The following is a 23,143-nucleotide window of genomic DNA, read 5'->3' as shown; positions in this document are numbered from 1 at the left end:
CCTTCCTTTGAGCAGATTGAGTTTCTGGAGCATCACATTTGTGGGGTCAATTAAACGCTCAAAATGGCCAGAAAAAGAACTTTCATCTGAAACTCGACAGTCTATTCTTGTTCTTAGAAATGAAGGCTATTCCACAAAATTGTTTGGGTGACCCCAAACTTTTGAACGGTAGTGTACATACATACATACATACATACATATACTTGGGCAGCACGGTGGAACAGGGGTTATTGCATGTGCCTCACAATACGAAGGTTCTGAGTTCAATCCCGGACTCTGGATCTTTCTGTGTGGAGTTTGCATGTTCTCCCAGGGACTGCGTGGGTTCCCCCCGGGTACTCCGGCTTCCTCCCACCTCCAAAGACATGCACCTGGGGATTGGTTGATTGGCAACACTAAATTGGCCCTAGTGTGTGAATGTAAATGGGAATGTTGTCTGTCTATCTGTGTTGGCCCTGCGATGAGGTGGCGACTTGTCCAGGGTATATATATATATATATATATATATATATATATATATATATATATATATATATATATATATATATATATATATATATATATATATATATATATATATATATATATATATATATATACAAACTAGGGCTGCAACAACTAATCGATTAAATCGATTAAAATCAATTATAAAAATAGTTGCCGATTCGTTGAATCTATGCTATGCGCATGCGCAGAGGAAAATATATACAGTATATATATATGTTTTTAATTTTATTTAATTTTTATTTTTTATAAACCTTTATTTATAAACTGCAACATGTACAAACAGCTGAGAAACAATAATCAAAATAAGTATGGTGCCAGTATGCTGTTTTTTTTCAATAAAATACTGGAAAGGATAGAAATGTAGTTTGTCTCTTTTATCCGATTATTAATCGATTAATCGAAGTAATAATCGACAGATTGATCGATTATCAAATTAATCGTTCGTTGCAGCCCTAATACAAACACACATATATACTGTATGTGTGTATGTATGTATATATATATATATTTATATATATATATATAGATATATATATATATATAGATGTGTGTGTGTGTGTGTGTGTGTGTGTGTGTGTATTTATGTGTCTACATAATAAACAAATATAACAACGGGGTAACGGATCAACAATCTTTTTATTTTCAACAATGGCAAGCTGTAGTGTCACTGCGCGCGCGCACACAAAAGTCCCTCTGGTACTTTCAAAAACGTTAACAACCATGATGCTACAATAACAAAAAAAACTGTTGGAAAGTAAAATCTTTTTTACCTTGCTGTCAGCAAACGGCAGGCGACGACGGCAGAGAAGGGACAGGAGGCAGAGAGAGGAGGAGGCGGGAAGGAGGGGTCGTGTGTGTGTAGGTTCCCCCTCCTCTATAAGTGTAAGTCCACAGCCATTACCTCCTTCTTTCCAGGCTAAATTGCTGGCTGTTTGGGGTCTATATTGAGTAACAAAATAGACTAAACTTGGTAAATGGCGAGAAAAGAAAATTGAGGTTCCACAGTACTTATTTGAACAGGGCTGTTGCTCATACTGGTTATTTTTCTCAGTACTCGAACACAAGGTCCAATTTCCAAACATTTGTTGTGTGTACTTCTAGCTGCCTGTTTCCTGGAGCACTGGAAAAGGCGACAGATGTGTCTCAAACACGCTTGGGACCTAACCAGCCTGGAGGACGAGGAGGTACTGCACATCCATCAAACCTAAGAAAAGTGCACATGCAGCAACTTTTTTTTAATTTATTTACTTTACTATTTTTAACATCTCTACATCCTTTCCCCACTCATTTTTCACAATGATTCTGTTTAATCCCAAATCAGTTCAGGGGAGAGTGCTAGCCTCAAAACACACACACACAAACACACAGACGTATGCATGTACGCACTCACGTGTTGCGCTAACATGACTGTCCTGTAATGAGATTGGTTGCTTCTTAAAGTGGAGAACTTGTTTGAAAGGATGAACATAAATACACATAACTTATCCCTCTGACTTCTGCCTCTCTAAATGTGCTGCCTGAAGGACCGCGTCCAGGTGAGCATGTTTCTCTAATTACTCCTTCATACACCTGCAAGGAGTAAAAAAGTACTTCAAGGGGTAGTTTTACTCAAACTTGTAGTTTTGATAATCAAGAGGACTGTGGAAAGTGCCTAAATCAAGAATGTGTGGAAACAAAATTTTTACCTTTCACTTTTAATACTCAGCCAGCAACAATAGAAATGCATGGTTGTAGATGACTACAGTGTATTCCACAGGTCATTTTTTTTAAATATCTGGACCGTCATGCACTAAGTAGGTAAAATTATTACAATTAGAGTGTGTTTGGTCTGCTTACGGTACTTACGGAGTTAGTGTAAGTTGATTAATTAACAAGGAATGGGCCACCACAATATTATATATATTTAGTATTTTGTCATGCATTCCAAAAAAACTAATAAATAAAAACTCAGTTTGTCCACCTTGTTGGAAGTTAGTCAGAGGGAGATGCTAAAATAACAAGGAATGCAAAAGTGTAGACTAGGAGTGTCCAAACTTTTTCCACTGAGTGCCGCACACTTAAAAATCAGAGCATGTGGGGGCCATTTTGATATTTTTCATTTTCAAAACTATTACAGTATATAGATTTTTTTTATTGTTTCGCCAATATTACATACAGAAAATGTGACATGAGACATGCAAATATAAATAAAATACACAAAGGACATAAGTAAAGGAAATTAAATGAGCTCAAATACAAACAAGGCATAAAGAGCATGTTAGCATTGTTAGCTTGCAATCATGCAGTGACCAAATATGTCTAAATAGCACTCCCAACAAGTCAATAACATCAAAAAAGTTCACCTTTGTTCATTCAAGCACAACATAAAATGTTTGGTGGACAAAATGAGACAATGAAAGGAGTGGCATAAAACACGTCTTTCTGTGGCAGAGTTGGAGAAAGTTGCACATGTAAACAAACTGTTGTGCCACAGTCCACACAATGATGGTGAGTTCAAGGACCGCCGAAATTAGTAGGACAAAACGGCACTCGCCAAATACTCTCATCAGTGAAGCATAAACCGAGACATATTAAACAGTCGGCTTTCTAACAATTAGGAAAGTATGTGTCATGTTTGTCCTCCTCCAAAAAAAAGCTCCAGGCCGCTAAAGAATGCAGCTCTAAAGCCGCTGATATGTGGGCTCTATTTAGTGCCAAAGAATCACTTAATTAAAGTACAGTGTTTTATTTTGCTGTATTCAAACATAGTGTTACTGTTCAAACTGTGTTTAATGTTACAGGGGCCATAATAATAATTATACTTGTTAAATAAAACATCTGCCTTGCTTTAATGAATACTTAGTATAGGCCTACTACGCTCCTGTATTTCAATGTTGGTCATTATGGTGGTACTTGATGAATACTTAGGTCTACTACACTACTGTATTTCAATGTTGATCATTATGGTGGTACTTAATGAATACTTAGGCTTACTACGCTACTGTATTTCAATGTTGGTCATTTTGGTGGTACTTAATGAATACTTAGGCCTACTACGCTACTGTATTTCAATGTTAGTCATTATGGTGGTACTTAATGAATACGTAGGCCTACTACGCTACTGTATTTCAATGTTGGTCATTATGGTGGTACTTAATGAATACTTAGGCCTACTACGCTACTGTTTTTCAATGTTGGTCATTATGGTGGTACTTAATGAATACTTAGGTCTACTACGCTACTGTTTTTCAATGTTGGTCATTATGGTGGTACTTAATGAATACTTAGGTCTACTACGCTACTGTTTTTCAATGTTGGTCATTATGGTGGTACTTAATGAATACTTAGGCCTACTACGCTACTGTTTTTCAATGTTGGTCATTATGGTGGTACTTAATGAATACTTAGGTCTACTACGCTACTGTATTTCAACGTTGGTCATTATGGTGGTACTTAATGAATACTTAGGTCTACTACGCTACTGTTTTTCAACGTTGGTCATTATGGGGGTACTTAATGAATACTTAGGCCTACTACGCTACTGTATTTCAACGTTGGTCATTATGGTGGTACTTAATGAATACTTAGGCCTACTACGCTACTGTATTTCAATGTTGGTCATTATGGTGGTACTTAATGAATACTTAGGCCTACTACGCTACTGTATTTCAATGTTGGTCATTATGGTGGTACTTAATGAATACTTAGCCCTACTAAGCTACTGTATTTCAATGTTGGTCATTATGGTGGTACTTAATGAATACTTAGGCCTACTACGCTACTGTATTTCAACGTTGGTCATTTTGGTGGTACTTAATGAATACTTAGGCCTACTACGCTACTGTATTTCAACGTTGGTCATTATGGTGGTACTTAATGAATACTTAGGCCTACTACGCTACTGTATTTCAACGTTGGTCATTATGGTGGTACTTAATGGATACTTAGGCCTACTACGCTACTGTATTTCAATGTTGGTCATCATGGTGGTACTTAATGAATACTTAGGCCTACTACGCTACTGTATTTCAATGTTGGTCATTATGGTGGTACTTAATGAATACTTAGGTCTACTACGCTACTGTATTTCAACGTTGGTCATTATGGTGGTACTTAATGAATACTTAGGTCTACTACGCTACTGTTTTTCAACGTTGGTCATTATGGGGGTACTTAATGAATACTTAGGCCTACTACGCTACTGTATTTCAACGTTGGTCATTATGGTGGTACTTAATGAATACTTAGGCCTACTACGCTACTGTATTTCAATGTTGGTCATTATGGTGGTACTTAATGAATACTTAGGCCTACTACGCTACTGTATTTCAATGTTGGTCATTATGGTGGTACTTAATGGATACTTAGGCCTACTACGCTACTGTATTTCAATGTTGGTCATTATGGTGGTACTTAATGAATACTTAGCCCTACTAAGCTACTGTATTTCAATGTTGGTCATTATGGTGGTACTTAATGAATACTTAGGCCTACTACGCTACTGTATTTCAACGTTGGTCATTTTGGTGGTACTTAATGAATACTTAGGCCTACTACGCTACTGTATTTCAACGTTGGTCATTATGGTGGTACTTAATGAATACTTAGGCCTACTACGCTACTGTATTTCAACGTTGGTCATTATGGTGGTACTTAATGGATACTTAGGCCTACTACGCTACTGTATTTCAATGTTGGTCATCATGGTGGTACTTAATGAATACTTAGGCCTACTACGCTACTGTATTTCAATGTTGGTCATTATGGTGGTACTTAATGAATACTTAGGTCTACTACGCTACTGTATTTCAACGTTGGTCATTATGGTGGTACTTAATGAATACTTAGGTCTACTACGCTACTGTTTTTCAACGTTGGTCATTATGGGGGTACTTAATGAATACTTAGGCCTACTACGCTACTGTATTTCAACGTTGGTCATTATGGTGGTACTTAATGAATACTTAGGCCTACTACGCTACTGTATTTCAATGTTGGTCATTATGGTGGTACTTAATGAATACTTAGGCCTACTACGCTACTGTATTTCAATGTTGGTCATTATGGTGGTACTTAATGAATACTTAGGCCTACTACGCTACTGTATTTCAATGTTGGTCATTATGGTGGTACTTAATGAATACTTAGGCCTACTACGCTACTGTATTTCAATGTTGGTCATTATGGTGGTACTTAATGGATACTTAGGCCTACTACGCTACTGTATTTCAATGTTGGTCATTATGGTGGTACTTAATGAATACTTAGCCCTACTAAGCTACTGTATTTCAATGTTGGTCATTATGGTGGTACTTAATGAATACTTAGGCCTACTACGCTACTGTATTTCAACGTTGGTCATTTTGGTGGTACTTAATGAATACTTAGGCCTACTACGCTACTGTATTTCAACGTTGGTCATTATGGTGGTACTTAATGAATACTTAGGCCTACTACGCTACTGTATTTCAACGTTGGTCATTATGGTGGTACTTAATGGATACTTAGGCCTACTACGCTACTGTATTTCAATGTTGGTCATCATGGTGGTACTTAATGAATACTTAGGCCTACTACGCTACTGTATTTCAATGTTGGTCATTATGGAGGTGTTATCTGAGGTGTTATTTGGTGAAAAAGGAACCATTGGTCTACCCTGTTGGGAAGTTAGTGAGTGGGAGATGATGAAATAACCACTCAATCCACTCGACATCCATTGCACCGGTCTCCTGGGGGGGGGATTCCCCACATCTGCGGTCCCCTCCAAGGTTTTTCATTGTATCCCATTGGGTTGAGTTTTTTTCTTGCCCTGTTGTGGGATCTGAGCCGAGGATGTCGTTGTGGCTTGTGCAGCCCTTTGAGACACTTGTGATTTAGGGCTATATGAATAAACTTTGATTGATTGATTGATAACCAGGAGAGGAATGTGGTAGACCACCACAGTGTATCCTGCTGTACATCAACAGTATTTCCTCATGCAGCCCAATTGAAACACGGACAAAAACACACTTTGTCAATCTTGTGGAGAAGTTAGTCAGTGGGAGATGATACAAAATCAAGAAATGCTTATTTTGGACCCATGATATTTCAAGTTCTCATAAAGCAATAATTATGGAAAATTGTGTCTAATGTTTTGGAGTTCATTGAAGTGTGTTTGTGTTGTAGGAAGAGCTGCGGCCCGAATATGAGGAGGCTTTACAGGAGAAGAAGACCAATGCGAGAGCACAGCGTAAAAAGAAGGTACCGTATCTGATCATGCTTCACATGAATACAAATGTCATTCCTTCAAATGCTGGATGCCAACACGATAACCCCCAAACTTTCCTACTGTGATCGTGTTGCAGCTGACTCAAAGTGGAGACGGAGCTGATGGAGAGAGGGACCAGATGCTGGCCTTCCAGGTATCGCAGGCTGTGTGTGGGAGGGGTTGGGGGGTTTGTTGCATTAAGGTGATTTAAAGCTAATGCTTTTAACCCTAATCGCATTTATCCAGCAACACAAATCACGCTGAGGTTGACAACAAACATTCCCAAATTGTCTTTGGTGGACAATTACATTATGACACGGCAGCTGCATGTTTATGAGTTTTTATAACATGCCTATGGAGTAACCCCCCGCGCCCCCTCGCCCCCCCGTTCCCTCCTCTTTAGCTTCTGTCAATGGCTGTGTCCAAAGCTGCTTACCTGCCTGAGATTAGCCCAGATTACTGGTGGAGAGGGAAAGGGAAGGGAGGAGGGCGGGGGTTTTTATCTGGCAAACACACACCTGCCAGAGAGAAAGCACAACAAGTGTGTGCAGAAAATCCATCGAGGTAATGTTGAAAAAGAATAATATGACTTTTCTTCTTCCTGACAGCTCGAGCCAGAGTCCTTGGACATTGAGGATCACCTGTCCGGTTACCTCATCAACGTGTCCACCTTACTGTTCCTGGTACTTCTTGCATTGCACTACAAGCGTTAACGCGACTAATCTCAAACTGTAGCTGATGGGTTTTTTTTTACACATTTTAAAAAATACACTGGAGAGTGAAAAAAAAAAAATACAAGTTATTTTTTTCCTTGAAATCAGCAACATGTGCCAATGAAACAAGTGATGTGTCCACGGATACCTGCGTTTTTAAACATACATTTTTCGGTCAAAATATCACTTCCGCGTTTTTGTAATGAAATGTACAAAAAAATACAATGTAAACAAAATTTATTGACCTCACACCTGCTCCTCTTGCCTAAACGCCACACTGAGTTGCAGGACGGGCAGACAATCAGGAGCACCGAAACAAGCTCGCTAGTTAGCATCAGCTAGCTAGCTTTCTCGACGGCTTTCTGTTTTGCTGCTAAAGATATTTGGATTATTACAATCCGAACGGTTAGTTTCGAAAAAGTTGTAGTTTTAGAGCAGGAGTGTCAAACTTGTTTTCATTAAGGGCCAAATCGCAGTTATTGCTGTTTTCCGAGGGCCGCTTATAACAGCAAATATATATGAATATTAATGTATAAGGATTCGCCTCAGGATAATACATAACTGCCTATGCATTTAAGTATTATATATATTTGTATGTACATTGTAGGTGTCGCCAGAATTTTACAGTCTAAAAAAGATAGGTGACTGAGCTGCCAGTGTTTTACCGTAAAATGTACGGTTGTTGTTTTTACGATGTATTACTGCCTAATGCAAAAAAGTTAAATAGAGTTTTTTTTGGTTTTTTTACAGTAAAATCCTGGCAACGGGGCTGGCCGTTTTTTGGGGGGTTTTTTTGCGTAAAATCTATTGTAATGTTAACAGTGTACAATTTGATGGATAACTTGCTTTGAACCCATAAGTCAAGTAGATATTTAAGTATTTATTTGTAGTTCAACAAAAATGTTTGGAATGTATGATAATATAATATTTTTTATAAATTGGCTAAAATTAAAGTTTAAAAGATAGGCATTTGCATGCAGTACATGTTTTTTTTTGTGTCAAAATGGAACGAATAAATACATTTTCGCAAGAAATGATAAAGTCGTGGCTAGGCTTACGCGGGCCACAGGAAATGATGTAGCTGGCCCCATCCGGCCCCCGGCCCTTAACTTTCACACTTGTGTTCTAGAGCATTCATTAGGAGCCAGCGAGATGGCATATTTTTGACGTGACGGATGTAAACAATTAAAGTTAAAGTTAAAGTACCAATGATTGTCACACACACACTAGGTGTGGCGAAATTATTCTCTGCATTTGACCCATCACCCTTGATCACCCCCTGGGAGGTGAGGGGAGCAGTGAGCAGCAGCGGTGGCCGCGCCTGGGAATCATTTTTGGTGATTTAAATGTAAAGTATATTACCCGAGGGGGCGTGGCTACAGGATAGAGTTGCCAAATGGGAAACGTTTTCAGAGATCTTTTAATAATAATGTCAGTAAATGAGCTACTAAAAAAAACTTAAAAATGATGTGGTACATAACACTTGACATGTTAGTGTCAAAAAGACAGCCAAAAAAGGTTTGTAGATAAGAATGAATCTAAAAGGGAAATATAGTGTAAAAATGCACTCAATTGCAGTAAATGTAATCTTGATTTTCAAAATTTTGAGGGTTTGCGTGGCAGCATTTTGTAGTGATATAAATGTTCTTTCATTTTTTTGTCAGTTTTCCTCTTTTTTCTCAACGGGTGCTAACATGCCTATATTTAAGCTTTAAAAACTTAAGAATGATCTTGAAATTAGCAATTAAAACTTATTATTAGCTATACTTACTAGTGCTGTGAAGCTTTGTGTCTTACAATAAGCTCAAAAGTCGTATTTTTATACGTATGTCAAGTCTGTTTAGATATTTTAATTAGAAATTTAAAAAATATATACTTGGAGAGATTGTGAGTTTTTCCAGTGTATACGTCGGTATAAATTTGAGTGCGTGTGTGTGTTTGCAGGTGTTTGTGACCTTTTCTGCTGTGTTCGGGGTGGTGGTGTATCGCATCTGCATGTTAAGTGTGTGGTCCATGAATCCCGATCCTGAAGCCAAGGCCAGCGTGAGGATGACGGTGACCACCACGGGCATCATCCTCAACATGTTGGTCGTGCTGGTGTTGGAGGAGGTCTACGGAGCCATTGCTGTGTGGCTGACGGAGCTGGGTAATATATATCTTATTATTTTTTGTATATTTACATAATCATTGACGAGAAAAGACTGCCCACCCAAGTTGCTATCTTATGTTTGGTATGTGGACACTAATATTCAAGAACTGATGTCTGTCCGAGTAGAGGAAAATGCAGTTTCTTTATTTGGAACGTTACTTTACACAATAATAGATTTGTCTCAATAATAAAAGTGAATCATACAAGGACAAGGGACTACCGTAAGTTAGTTTTCCCTAGAAAAAAGCTTGGGATTTGGAGATTTATAAAGAAAAACCAGCAGGTAAATTAAAGTTAAAGTACCAATGATTGTCACACACACACTAGGTGTGGTGAAATTTGTTCTCTGCATTTGACCCATCCCCTTGTTCACCCGCTGGGAGGTGAGGGGAGCAGCGGGCAGCTGCGGTGGCCACGCCCGGGAAACATTTTTGGTGATTTAACCCCCAATTCCAACCCTTGATGCTGAGTGCCAAGCAGGGAGATAACGAGTCACAATTTAATAGTCTTTGGTATGACTCGGCCGGGGTTTGAACTCACAGCCTACCGATCTCAGGACGTACACTCTAACCACTAGGCCACTGAGTAGTTCTACCAAAGCAAGTCAGAGCTTTTCCTCCTGTCACTCTCAGGACTAAATATAAATAAGATTTTTATGATTTCGATTCCATTTTCGATTCTGCTTAATGTTTCCGTTCTTTATTGATTCACTTATCGATTCTCAGGTTGATTGGCATCAGCTTTTTTTAATTTAGAAAACGACATGAGTATACAAACCCAACAGCATGGTCCTAAGACAGTGTTTCTTAAAGGCCTACTGAAACCCACTACTACCGACCACACAGTCTGATAGTTTATATATCAATGATGAAATCTTAACATTGAAACACATGCCAATACGGCCGGGTTAACTTATAAAGTGCAATTTTAAAATTCCCGCCACACTTCCGGTTGAAAAACTCCTTTGGATATGATTTATGCGCGTGACGTCACAAAATCCACGGAAGTGGTTGGACCCCATCGACCCGATACAAAAACCTCTTGTTTTCTTCGACAAAATTCCACAGTATTCTGGACATCTGTGTTGGTGAATCTTTTGCAATTTGTTTAATGAACAATGGAGGCTGCAAAGAAGAACGTTGTAGGTGGGATCGATCGGTGTCTTAGCGGCTAAGTACAATACTTACAGCAACACAACAAGGACTACTTACTACGCCTAGCCGATGCTTGCCGCCAAACCCACGGATGAAGTCCTTCGTCGCGCCGTCGATCGCTGGAACGCAGGTGAGCACGGCTGTTGATGGGAAAATGAGGGCTGGCTGGCGTAGGTGGAGCGCTAATGTTTTTATCATAGTTCTGTGAGGTCCGGTTGCTAAGTTGCTAAATTAGCCTTAGCGTCGTTAGCAACAGCATTTTTAAGCCTTACCAGGCTGAGAATTTTTAACCGTGTAGTTACATGTACATGGTTTAATAGTATTGTTGATCTTCTGTCTATCCTTCCAGTCAGGGGTTTATTTATTTTGTTTCTATCTTCATTTGAGAACGATGCTGTCACGTTAGCTCAGTAGCTAAGTGTGTCACCGATGTATTGTCGTGGAGATAAAAGTCACTTTAAATGTCCATTTCGCGTGCTCGACTCTCATTTTCAAGAGGATATAGTATCCGAGGTGGTTTAAAATACAAATCCGTGATCCACAATAGAAAAAGGAGAGAGTGTGGAATCCAATGAGCCAGCTTGTACCTAAGTTACGGTCAGAGCGAAAAAAGATACGTCCATCACTGCCTCTCTAGTCCTTCACTGTAACGTTCCTCATCTACGAATCTTTCATCCTCGCTAAAATTAATGGGGTAATCGTCGCTTTGTCGCTCCGAATCTCTCGCTCCATTGTAAACAACGGGGAATTGTGAGGAATACTAGCTCCTGTGACGTCACGCTACTTCCGGTACAGGCAAGGCTTTTTTTATCAGCGAGCAAAAGTTGCGAACTTTATCGTCGATTTTCTCTACTAAATCCTTTCAGCAAAATATGGCAATATCGCGAAATGATCAAGTATGACACATAGAATGGATCTGCTATTCCCGTTTAAATAAAAAAAATTCATTTCAGTAGGCCTTTAATCATAGGGCCTGGGGGCCCATTGTTGGGCCACGGGCGAGGCCAAGAAATATCTGTTTCTCAGCTGTGGTCCGTACTCAGTTGTAATACACTTTTCCATCACTTGTGCCAGTACTAAAGTGAATTATATTTATATAGCACTTTTTCTCCAGAGACTCCAAGCACTTTACATAGTTACATACCCATTGTCTACATCTTTAAGCTACATTTAAACCAGTGTGGGTGGCACTGGGAGCAGGTGGGTAAGTGTTTTGCCAAAAGAGACAATGGCAGTGACTAGGATCGCGGAAGCGGGAATTGAACCTGGAACCCTCAAGTTGCTGACACGGCCGCTTTACCAACCAGGCCACACCCCCACAATGACTATATTAAACAGAACAATAATGGAGCAGAAGTCATAGGAATGTTTCTTAAGCGCAAAAGTTATGACTAAAGTGTTGAAGCTGTATTGTCATTTGTACTTAATTTTTATTGACAGTTTATTTAAGGAACATATTTATTTTTATTTAATATTAATTTCGTTAGAATTTATTGCTTTTATTATTTTTTAGAATAGAAAGCTTTATTGTTATCAGTTTTTATGAGTCCCTTTTTTTGATTAGTATTTATTTTTGACCTAAGCCTTGATAATACGTTTTGTGATTACCACATGGTTTTGATATCCTTTAACAAGGTTTATGTTGTTAAAGTCATAAATTACTGCAGTGCACCAGTTATAGAAAACAGTATTCAAAAAAATCTACATGTAAAAACATTTGTTCAAAAACAATGTAGTTGTGTTATATTCAAGTCGTGTAAAGTACATCAGTTTTCAGAATAAAGTTATTATTTCTTACGGTTAGTAATAGTATGTAGCCACTTGGAAAACTTTACCTCAGAGCGCAGATGTTAAAGGGGAACTGCACTTTTTATCATTCACAATCCTTATGTAAGACAACCACACATACGGTATATTTTTCTTTTTTATGCATTCTACCTCGTGAATAAACGCCAGCAAATGGCAGCTAAAAATGGAGGTAATGTGATTCGCTATATTCCGCTTATAAAGCGCTCTTGAAAATATCCAAAAACCTCCATCATTGTTTTATATATGTAATGTAGGAACAGGTACATTCATAATAACATGTAATATTTACGTATTTTGCTCATTTTAAGCATATGCATAAGCATACGCATCTACCACAACTACCACTAACCATGACAGACTTCATGAGAGACAACAAAGACTACTTTGGGACAAATGATGATGCAGAACATTATATTTTTGAGCCTAAATATAAGGAAGATGAGCTACAAGTTTTAGGAGCCGAGTGATAAGCAGATCTAGCAAGTAGCAGTATTGCTAAGTGCTAAACAAGAAATACAAACTACTAACATAATAAAACCATCACATACTGTACAATGTCTGCTCTCACTGGGATGCTGACTGATGGAATGTTTATATCTTCCCGTTAAGATAAAGAAATAAGTATAATCCTCGCAAGTTTTAAAAAAAAACGAGCGTCTTTTCATGTCTTTCTCACCATCATTTGGATGTCAAAATTGACCAACTTCTTGTTTTATGATCACAACCTTTCACTATCCAGGTGAGCGGCATGATTTATAATCTAGTGTTGACTTTCACCAACCCAGAGGCGATGCAACAACTCACCGGCTCAATATGTTAATAGCAGCATAAGCTAGTTAGCTCTCTATGATCACAGCGCCGCAAAAAATTGTTTCTTGGTATTCATCATCATCATCATAGGCGGTCACTCGAAGCGAGTATGACGATCCTCCTGGTAGGGGGGTATCCCTTTATGGAAGATGCCTGTGCGTGACTTTGTTTAACGTGGGGAGACTGGTGCACAGACAGTCACCACACGATCCTTGACAGATCCGGGTCAGGGTCCAGTGGCATGGAGTCCAAGACAACTGGGGACCCTTTTCTGCTGCAGCCTTCATCCGCCATCCCAGCCTTTGTGACGCTCCATAGGGTTAGCAATCATCCTTTGCCTGTTCCACCGTTGAGGTCTTGGGTTATTTCCCCATAACTGGGCCCACACGGATGTGGGGGTGCCTTCTTCCGCCATCACAGCCGTTGTGGTAGTTCTTACATCTACCGTCTTCCGCCTGCTCTGCCGTTGAGGTCTTCACCGTATCCCTGGCTAGGGGGCAGTCAGGTACTAGGCCTTTGCCAAGGGCCACCTGGGGTAACAGTAATAAAAAGGTTAACCTCCTAGTGCCCCAAGACCCCATAGAGGAGCCTCCACTGCCGGATGCACTTTAACGTCATGCCCAGGACCTTGGTATTAGCACCCATAACAACAATATTGTTAATATTTGGTTCATATTCAGGTCACGAGATGTAAATGGTGTATTGTTGGATGTTTTGGGCACAATAAAATACTCCCATTAAAGGCCTACTGAAACCCACTACTCCCGACCACGCAGTCTGATAGTTTATATATCAATGATGAAATCTTAACATTGCAACACATGCCAATACGGTCGGGTTAATTCATAAAGTGCAATTTTAAATTTCCCGCTAAACTTCCGGTTGAAAACGTCTATGTATGATGACGTATGCATGTGATGTCAATCGTTGAAACGGAAGTATTCGGACCCCATTGAATCCAATACAAAAAGCTCTGTTTTCATCTCAAAATTCCACAGTATTCTGGACATCTGTGTTAGTGAATCTTTTGCAAGTTGTTTAATGAACAATGAATACTGCAAAGAAGAAAGTTGTAGGTGGGATCGGTGTATTAGCGGCGGACTACAGCAACACAACCAGGAGGACTTTGAGATGGATAGCAGACGCGCTAGCCGGCGACCTCACCTTGACTTCCTCCGTCTCCGGGCCGCCGACCGCATCTATGATCGGGTGAAGTCCTTCGTCCGCTCCGTCGATCGCTGGAACGCAGGTGAGCACGGGTGTTGATGAGCAGATGAGGGCTGGCGTAGGTGGATAGCTAATGTTTTTAGCATAGCTCTGTGAGGTCCCGTTGCTAAGTTAGCTTCAATGGCGTCGTTAGCAACAGCATTGTTAAGCTTCGCCAGCCTGGAAAGCATTAACCGTGTAGTTACATGTCCATGGTTTAATAGTATGGTTGATTTTCTGTCTATCCTTCCAGTCAGGGTGTTATGTTCAAATAACAGACACAACAGCCTCGCTCAACTTCACAACAGCACTCTCCTTTATTTCAGTAACTTCCTCAAAAGGCCCAGCCCAACTACGGTGGCTTCAAGGTATCAAAAGGCACAGCGTAAATAGCCTGAGTAAGACAGTAGAACACATTACCAATAGGCATTCAAGTATAAGAACAGTATTTAAGATTAACTTGAATGAACACAACAGTTCCCCTCCTCTCTTAAAACTTCAAGTATGGAAGGTGGCCACAAAGTCCTGAAAACGCTCAGGGCGTGCACGGGCCCTAACAGGCCGAGGCTCAGGAGCAGGGGGGACCGGCAGTGGGGCCGGTGCTGGAGCAGGGCACTGCGCGACCGGCACAGCCTGGGCGAGGGGTGCTGCCACTGGATCGGGCACCGGAGGGCGTGGCCCCAATGCGGGAATGTTCGGTGCCACCCCTGTGACGTGAGGCTGGTGAGGAGGGGCAGGTACCTTGCGCAGGCAGCTAGCGTGCCAACGGGATCCATCGGTTAACTGAAATGAAGCTGGGCCCAGCTGGCGGCTGACCTGGTATGGAGCAGACCAGAATGTTGACAGTTTGTTGGCGCGGTGGGGCCGGCGCGCTCTGACCCAGTCCGACACTCTGACAGCTGGCCATTTAGCCCTGTGCTTCTGATCGAACCTTTGCTTCATGGAAGTTTGTTGTCCCTTGACGCGAGACTTGACTGCTGCTGAGCATGGTCGCGGGCTCGCGGCCATCGGTGGGCGGAGTCTCGACAGGGGAAGCACAAACTCTCGACCCACCATGAGGCTGGCAGGAGAGACTACTACATGCGGTTCCTGCCTCAGTACTCCTCCATTACGGCCCCGCTCAGGATGCTGCTCAGGCAGGAGACACCATGGTCTTGGACTCCCAAGTGCCAGGTTGGTTTCGACGAGTTGAAGCGGCTCCTCACCACGTCTCCGATCCTGGCGCACTTCCAACTGGACAGCCCCACATTCGTGACCTGTGATGCTTCCGCAGTGGCTCTAGGTGCCGTTCTGTCACAGATCCATGATGGCGTAGAGAGACCGGTAGCGTTTGCCTCTCGGGCGCTCAGCCCCACTGAGCAGAAATATTCAGTGGGCGAACGGGAGGCACTCGCCTGTATATGGGCATGTGAGCGTTGGCATCTCTACTTATACGGAAGGTCCTTTACTTTACGGACGGACCACCAGGCCCTGACGACCCTGATGTCTACCTCTGGTGTGGGGCACAGGCCCCTCCGTCTTCACAGATGGTCAGACCGTCTGCAGCAGTATGACTTTCAGCTACAATTCACCCCTGGCAGGAATAACGTGGTGGCAGACTACCTGTCCCGTCCTGCCACCACCCAGGGCCCCGCTGTCTCCCCGGAGGACGAAGAAGACGTGGTCCACCTGGTCCACTCACCATTGAAGGACACTGTCTCCCTTCGTGATTTGGAGACGGCCTCAGCAGCCGAGCCTGTCTTCACCATGCTGCGTGACTACATCAGACACGGTTGGCCTTCCCGTGTCCCACCTGAGCTAGAGCCGTATTCCCGTGTGAAGAACGAACTGTCATGCTGGGGTGAGGCCTGCATCGCCCGGGGACACTGCGCTGTTATCCCAGTAGCCCTCAGAGGGTGTGTCTTACAGATGGCACACCAGGGTCACCTTGGCATAGTCAAAGCCAAGCAAAGGTGCCGTGACACAGTGTGGTGGCCCGCCATCGATCGAGACCTGGAGGGACTCATCCGCTCCTGTGCAGCGTGCCTCACCAGTGGGAAGACTGGGCCACCCGCTTCGCCTCCACTCCAGCCCCTGGACTGGCCAACTAAACCGTGGGACCATCTCCAGCTTGATATCTGTGGTGAGCTGCATAATGTGCCACACCACCAGAGGTTTCTTGTGGTGGTCTACGACCTGCATTCCAAGTGGCCTGAGGTGGCTCCCATGGGAACGGTCACCTCTGCTGCCGTCGTCGCCTTCCTGGACCGCCTGTTTTCCCGTTGGGGTTTACCCCGAGCCATCACCACGGACAACGGTCCTCAGTTCCTGTCCTCGGAGTTCACCGCCTACCTTGCCAGCAAGGGTGTTACTCACATCAGAACCTCCGTCTACCACCCCCAGGCAAACGGGGGGGTGGAAAGGTACAACCAATCACTGAAGAATGGACTGCGTGCTCACATGTCCGAGGGATACTCGCTGGAGGCTGCACTGAATCAGACCCTCCTCCACTACAGGGCGACTGTCCACTCTACAACAGGGGTCTCTCCTGCCAGCCTCATGGTGGGTCGAGAGTTTGTGCTTCCCCTGTCGAGACTCCGCCCACCGATGGCCGCGAGCCCGCGACCATGCTCAGCAGCAGTCAAGTCTCGCGTCAAGGGACAACAAACTTCCATGAAGCAAAGGTTCGATCAGAAGCACAGGGCTAAATGGCCAGCTGTCAGAGTGTCGGACTGGGTCAGAGCGCGCCGGCCCCACCGCGCCAACAAACTGTCAACATTCTGGTCTGCTCCATACCAGGTCAGCCGCCAGCTGGGCCCAGCTTCATTTCAGTTAACCGATGGATCCCGTTGGCACGCTAGCTGCCTGCGCAAGGTACCTGCCCCTCCTCACCAGCCTCACGTCACAGGGGTGGCACCGAACATTCCCGCATTGGGGCCACGCCCTCCGGTGCCCGATCCAGTGGCAGCACCCCTCGCCCAGGCTGTGCCGGTCGCGCAGTGCCCTGCTCCAGCACCGGCCCCACTGCCGGTCCCCCCTGCTCCTGAGCCTCGGCCTGTTAGGGCCCGTGCACGTCCTGAGCGTTTTCAGGACTTTGTGGCCACCTTCCATACTTGAAGTTTTAAGAGAGGAGGGGAACTGTTGTGTTCATTCAAGTTAATCTTAAATACTGTTACATACTGCCTGGCAGACTCACCCGGGCGCTGACATCTTCGTCTGAACTCCAACCGGCGGAGTAGGATATTCTGTGATTTTACAAAATGTCCGCTCAAAGCTGTTATGACTGCATCATAAGTGTCCAGCGTACCGCTGAGAGAATTGAAAATTCTGTTCCCCTCCGCTCCAAGCAGGTGTAGGAGAATGGCGCGCTTCCTCGCGCTAGTGGCATTGTCCAAACCTGTGGCCAAAAGATACGTCTCAAAAGACGATTTCCACTGATTCCAGGGAATGACAGGATCGCCCGGGAGGGGTAGAAACGGGTCCGGAGGTGGCAGGGAGAATATAGGTGTGTCAGCCATCCTCGTTCGCCAAATGTTATGTTCAAATAACAGACACAACAGCCTCGCTCAACTTCACAACAGCACTCTCCTTTATTTCAGTAACTTCCTCAAAAGGCCCAGCCCAACTACGGTGGCTTCAAGGTATCAAAAGGCACAGCGTAAATAGCCTGAGTAAGACAGTAGAACACATTACCAATAGGCATTCAAGTATAAGAACAGTATTTAAGATTAACTTGAATGAACACAACACAGGGGTTTATTTATTTTGTTTCTATCTGCATTTAAGCCCGATGCTATCACGTTAGCTCCGTATCTAAAGAGCTCCGCCGATGTATTGTCGTGGAGATAAAAGTCACTGTGAATGTCCATTTCGCGTTCTCGACTCTCATTTTCAAGAGGATGTAGTATCCGAGGTGGTTTAAAATACAAATCCGTGATCCACAATAGAAAAAGGAGAAAGTGTGGAATCCAATGAGCCCTTGTACCTAAGTTACGGTCAGAGCGAAAAAAGATACGTCCTGCACTGCACTCTAGTCCTTCATTCTCACGTTCCTCATCCACAAATCTTTCATCCTCGCTCAAATTAATGGGGTAATCGTCGCTTTCTCGGTCCGAATCGCTCTGGCTGCATTGTAAACTATGGGGAAATGTGAGGAGCCCTTCAGCCTGTGACGTCACGCTACTTCCGGTACAGGCAAGGCTTTTTTTTATCAGCGACCAAAAGTTGCGAACTTAATCGTCAATGTTCTCTACTAAATCCTTTCAGCAAAAATATGGCAATGTCGCAAAATGATCAAGTATGACACATAGAATGGATCTGCTATCTCCGTTTAAATAAAAAAAAATCATTTCAGTAGGCCTTTAATTAGCTGCATTGTTAGCCGTATTGTAGACTACTTGCCGTATTTTACAAGGTAGAATGCATAAAAAAGCAAAACACATGTGTTCTTGTCTTACATAAGGGTTGTGAATGATAGGCAAATTTCCCCCTAAAAAGTGCAGTTCCCCTTTAAGGATTTGCACTATGAGCTGATTTGTGTTTTTTGTTCCAGAGCTTCCTAAGACGAAGGAAGAGTTTGAGGAGAGGTTGATCTTCAAATCTTTCTTTCTCAAGTCCATGAACGCCTTTGCACCTATTTTCTACGTGGCCTTCTTCAAGGGCAGGTGAGCGTCTGTCATTTCCTTACTCGTCACCCGTCCTCCTTTTTCGTCCTCACTGTCTGTGTTGTCTTCGTTCAGGTTTTCCGGTCGGCCGGGTGATTACGTTTACGTCTTTAGCGACTATCGCATGGAGGAGGTGTGGCCTGGTGCTCTTTTCTTGCTGAGCTTTACTTTACAGCGTGTGTTCCAACGTGCTTTTGTTGTCTACAGTGTGCTCCCCCTGGCTGCCTCATCGAGCTGTGCATCCAGCTCAGCATGATCATGCTGGGAAAGCAGCTCATCCAAAACAACGTCTTCGAGGTTCTCATTCCGTAGGTTCACCTCTTTTCTCGCGCTCCTGACGAGTCACCGAGAAGTCTAATGTGTCTGTTCTTTATCTTAGTAAGTTGAAGAAGATGTACAGGACCATACAGGAGCAGAAAGGACAGCACAGAGGTGCGGAGGATGAGATGGATGAAGTGGACGAGAGGAGATCCAAACAACAGTACAACAAAGATTTTGCACTGGAGCCCTTTGAGGGTGTCAGCCCCGAGTACATGGAAATGAGTGAGCGTCTTCCCCTCGTGCTCATCTTGCTGTCACGCTGCTGGTCACATCAGCCTCGTCTTTCCGCCTGCAGTCATCCAGTACGGATTCGTCTCTCTGTTTGTGGCTTCCTTCCCGCTGGCGCCCGCCTTCGCTCTGCTCAACAACGTCATCGAGATCCGACTCGACGCTTCCAAGTTTGTGACGGAGATCAGGAGGCCGGATGCTGTGAGGTGCAAAGATATAGGTACACACACACCTAAGCATGGACGCCGCTCATGATTCTCTGTGTGCATCTGAAACTATCTGTCTTTTTAAAATCACTTTCTTTTTCTCCATGTTTGTCTGCGTCTCCCACACAAACGCACACTCTCTTTCCCGCCCTTTGTTTCTCTTCGTTTGCACGCAATCTCCAGGAATATGGTACAACATTCTCTGTGGGATCAGCAAGTTTTCTGTCATTACCAATGTAAGTGTGTGTCTGTGGGAGTGGGGATTGGTCTCTGTGTTTTGCACACCTGTGCCACATTGTTAATTAGTTCTATTTAATTCCACCTCGTTTCCTATTTCAGTGCTGGTTCATTCGTCTGTATGCCAAAGTGTTTTACTGCTTTCTGAGGTATTTGTTAGACCTGTGTTGCTTTTCGTCTGCTTGGTATGTAATAAAGGGACCTCCAGTTTGCACTTTGCCTACCTTCTCTACATCCTAGGATCACGCCATTTGTCACAAAATTAAGCTGCTAAAGGAGCTCTATTATGCCAAACCATCTTTTCTTACCTATTGGTACCTGCTGTTGTGTATTTGGGATCAACCCTGGAAGCATTGCGGACATATATTCAAAACAATCTGTACTTTGTTCATACTTCCGGGAAACGAGCCATTTAGAATTTTTGTCCAGTTGATGACGTTTTCCCAAGTGTGACGTCAGCGGATTATGCATATATGGCAGGTGTGTCCATACTTTTTGACTTGAGGGTCACATTGGGCTAAAACAATTTGGCCAGCGGCCAAAATAAACAAAAAAGTATATATATATATATATATATATATATATATATATATATATATATATATATATCCTAATCCTATACATTATGTGTGCATATTATATTAATATAATGGATATATAATTGGATATTAAGAGTATGTGAAAGTTCGCTCCTCCCTTGTTTACTTCCGTGACAACATCTTTGATGTTTTGTAATCAATCAGACAAATCAAGCAGCTAAAATGCGCCAAACATGTATAAGTGTGGACAGAGTGTTTTGCATTTTTCCCATCATGCATTGCAATGGATATAAATGAGTGTAATTTAGAATTTTTTTATGGTGATCGGACGATCAACCCTGGAAGAATTGCGGACATATATTCAAAACAATCTGTACTTTGTTCATACTTCCGGGAAACGAGCCATTTAGAATTTTTGTCCAGTTGATGACGTTTTCCCAAGTGTGATGCATATATGGCAGGTGTGTCCATACTTTCAATTTGGCCAGCGGCCAAAATAAACAATATATATATATACTGTATATATATATATATATATATATATATATATATATATATATATATATATATATATATATATATATATATATATATATATCCTAATCCTATACATTATGTGTGCATATTATATTAATATAATGGATATATAATTGGATATTAAGAGTATGTGAAAGTTTGCTCCTCCCTTGTTTACTTCCGTGACAACATCTTTGATGTTTTGTAATCAATCAGACAAATCAAGCAACTAAAATGCGCCAAACATGTATAAGTGTGGAGAGAGTGTTTTGCATTTTTCCCATCATGCATTGCAATGGATATAAATGAGTGTAATTTAGAATTTTTTTATGGTGATCGGACGTTTTTTTTGTAATATCAATCGATCCATTTTTACTTATATAGCCCTGAATCACAAATGTCTCAAAGGGCTGCACAAGCCACAACGACATCCTCGGCTCAGATCCCACATCAGGGCAAGAAAGAAAAGTCAACCCAATGGGAACAACGTGAAACCTTAAAAGGGACCGCAGATGTGAGGACCCACCCTCTCCCCCTTGGGTGACCAGTGCAATAGATGCCGAGTGGATACGGTGAATAATGTGAAAGTCCAGTCCATAGTGGGGCCAGCAGGGGATCCTCTTGCCTGTAGACACGTCGGGCCGTAGAGACATCACTGACTGATGCATAAGGAGTGATACACCCCGGGTCCTGACTTTATGTGAAAGTCTAGTCCATCGGGGGGCCAGCAGGGGATCATCTTGAATGGAGACAAGTCAGCAGCGCAGAGACATCACCAACTGATGCACAGAGGAGTTGTGCATCCCAGGTCCCGACCTGGAACAGCTAGTGCCTCCTCCGTGGAGGCTGATCCGTGGACACCTGATAACCTCTCCATAACCACAAAGTTTAGTGAGCAGGTTGTGTTATGTGTGGATTTTCTTTTGCGCCATGAGTAGAGAAGGTTGTTTGAATTAGGTCATATATATAAATGCTGTGCCACAAAATGGTAATAAATTTGCAGCAATCAGGCTGTCAGATATTCAAATTTAATTTGTAAACACCCCGTGGGCCAGATTCCTTATTAAACTCTTGACGTCTCGCGAACCAAACTCACGACGCCGGCGGGCCGCACTTGGCCCTGAGGCTGTAGTTTGGACACCCCTGATATATGGTATGAATTTACCTGAAGTGTTTTGCACGTGTCCACCATTGAAGTCCGACGATGTAGTCAATAAGCTCCTTCTTTCCTTCTTTTTGGAACTTGTACATGCACAAGCATCATCTGCTGTTGCCATTTCTAATACAAAGTAGCTTATAGTTTGAACTTGCATCTGTCAGTGGACTCCATTAGGAAGCGCTAAAAACTACAACAAAGACGGCGGGGAGAAGACGCAGTCAAAGTGGAGGCACGTAAACAAGACTGCCCATAGTCAGACATCACCTTGAAAACAGTCTTGAACCAAGAACCACCGTTACACGTTATGTAGACCACAAGGAAGTGTTATAAATGTAGAAAACAAATCATAATATGATCCCTTTAAAGGCCTACTGAAATGAATTTTTTTTATTTAAACGGGGATAGCAGATCCATTCTATGTGTCATACTTGATCATTTCGCAATATTGCCATATTTTTGCTGAAAGGATTTAGTAGAGAACATCGACGATAAAGTTCGCAACTTTTGGTCTCGGATAAAAAAAAGCCTTGCCTGTACCGGAAGTAGCGTGACGTCACAGGCTGAAGGGCTCCTCACATTTCCCCATTGTTTACAATGCAGCGAGAGCGATTCGGACCGAAAAAGCGACGATTACCCCATTAATTTGAGCCAGGATGAAAGATTCGTGGATGAGGAACGTGAGAGTGAAGGACTAGAGTGCGGTGCAGGACGTATCTTTTT

The 23,143-nt window shown here is 42.6% G+C and overlaps 1 protein-coding gene across 2 annotated transcripts in view; it reads left to right on the top strand.

Annotated features, from left to right (window-relative positions):
- Positions 1-23,143, top strand: part of ano2a (anoctamin 2a) — an 80,602-nt gene that overhangs the window by 46,394 nt on the left and 11,065 nt on the right. Inside the window, exons 13-24 of one of the 2 annotated variants that reach the window (XM_062042594.1) lie at positions 1,609-1,691; positions 2,031-2,042; positions 6,652-6,726; positions 6,831-6,887; positions 7,342-7,416; positions 9,391-9,592; positions 19,106-19,217; positions 19,293-19,350; positions 19,425-19,525; positions 19,597-19,760; positions 19,834-19,986; positions 20,156-20,208. In XM_062042594.1, coding sequence (XP_061898578.1) covers positions 1,609-1,691; positions 2,031-2,042; positions 6,652-6,726; positions 6,831-6,887; positions 7,342-7,416; positions 9,391-9,592; positions 19,106-19,217; positions 19,293-19,350; positions 19,425-19,525; positions 19,597-19,760; positions 19,834-19,986; positions 20,156-20,208 — 1,145 coding nt within the window. The remainder of the gene's footprint in view (positions 1-1,608; positions 1,692-2,030; positions 2,043-6,651; positions 6,727-6,830; positions 6,888-7,341; positions 7,417-9,390; positions 9,593-19,105; positions 19,218-19,292; positions 19,351-19,424; positions 19,526-19,596; positions 19,761-19,833; positions 19,987-20,155; positions 20,209-23,143) is intronic. The other variant, XM_062042595.1, reaches the window with a different exon arrangement.

The sequence above is a fragment of the Entelurus aequoreus genome, linkage group LG03 (assembly GCF_033978785.1).
Source record: "Entelurus aequoreus isolate RoL-2023_Sb linkage group LG03, RoL_Eaeq_v1.1, whole genome shotgun sequence".
Classification (NCBI taxonomy): Eukaryota; Metazoa; Chordata; class Actinopteri; order Syngnathiformes; family Syngnathidae; genus Entelurus; species Entelurus aequoreus.
This window is presented reverse-complemented; position numbering and strand designations above follow the sequence as displayed.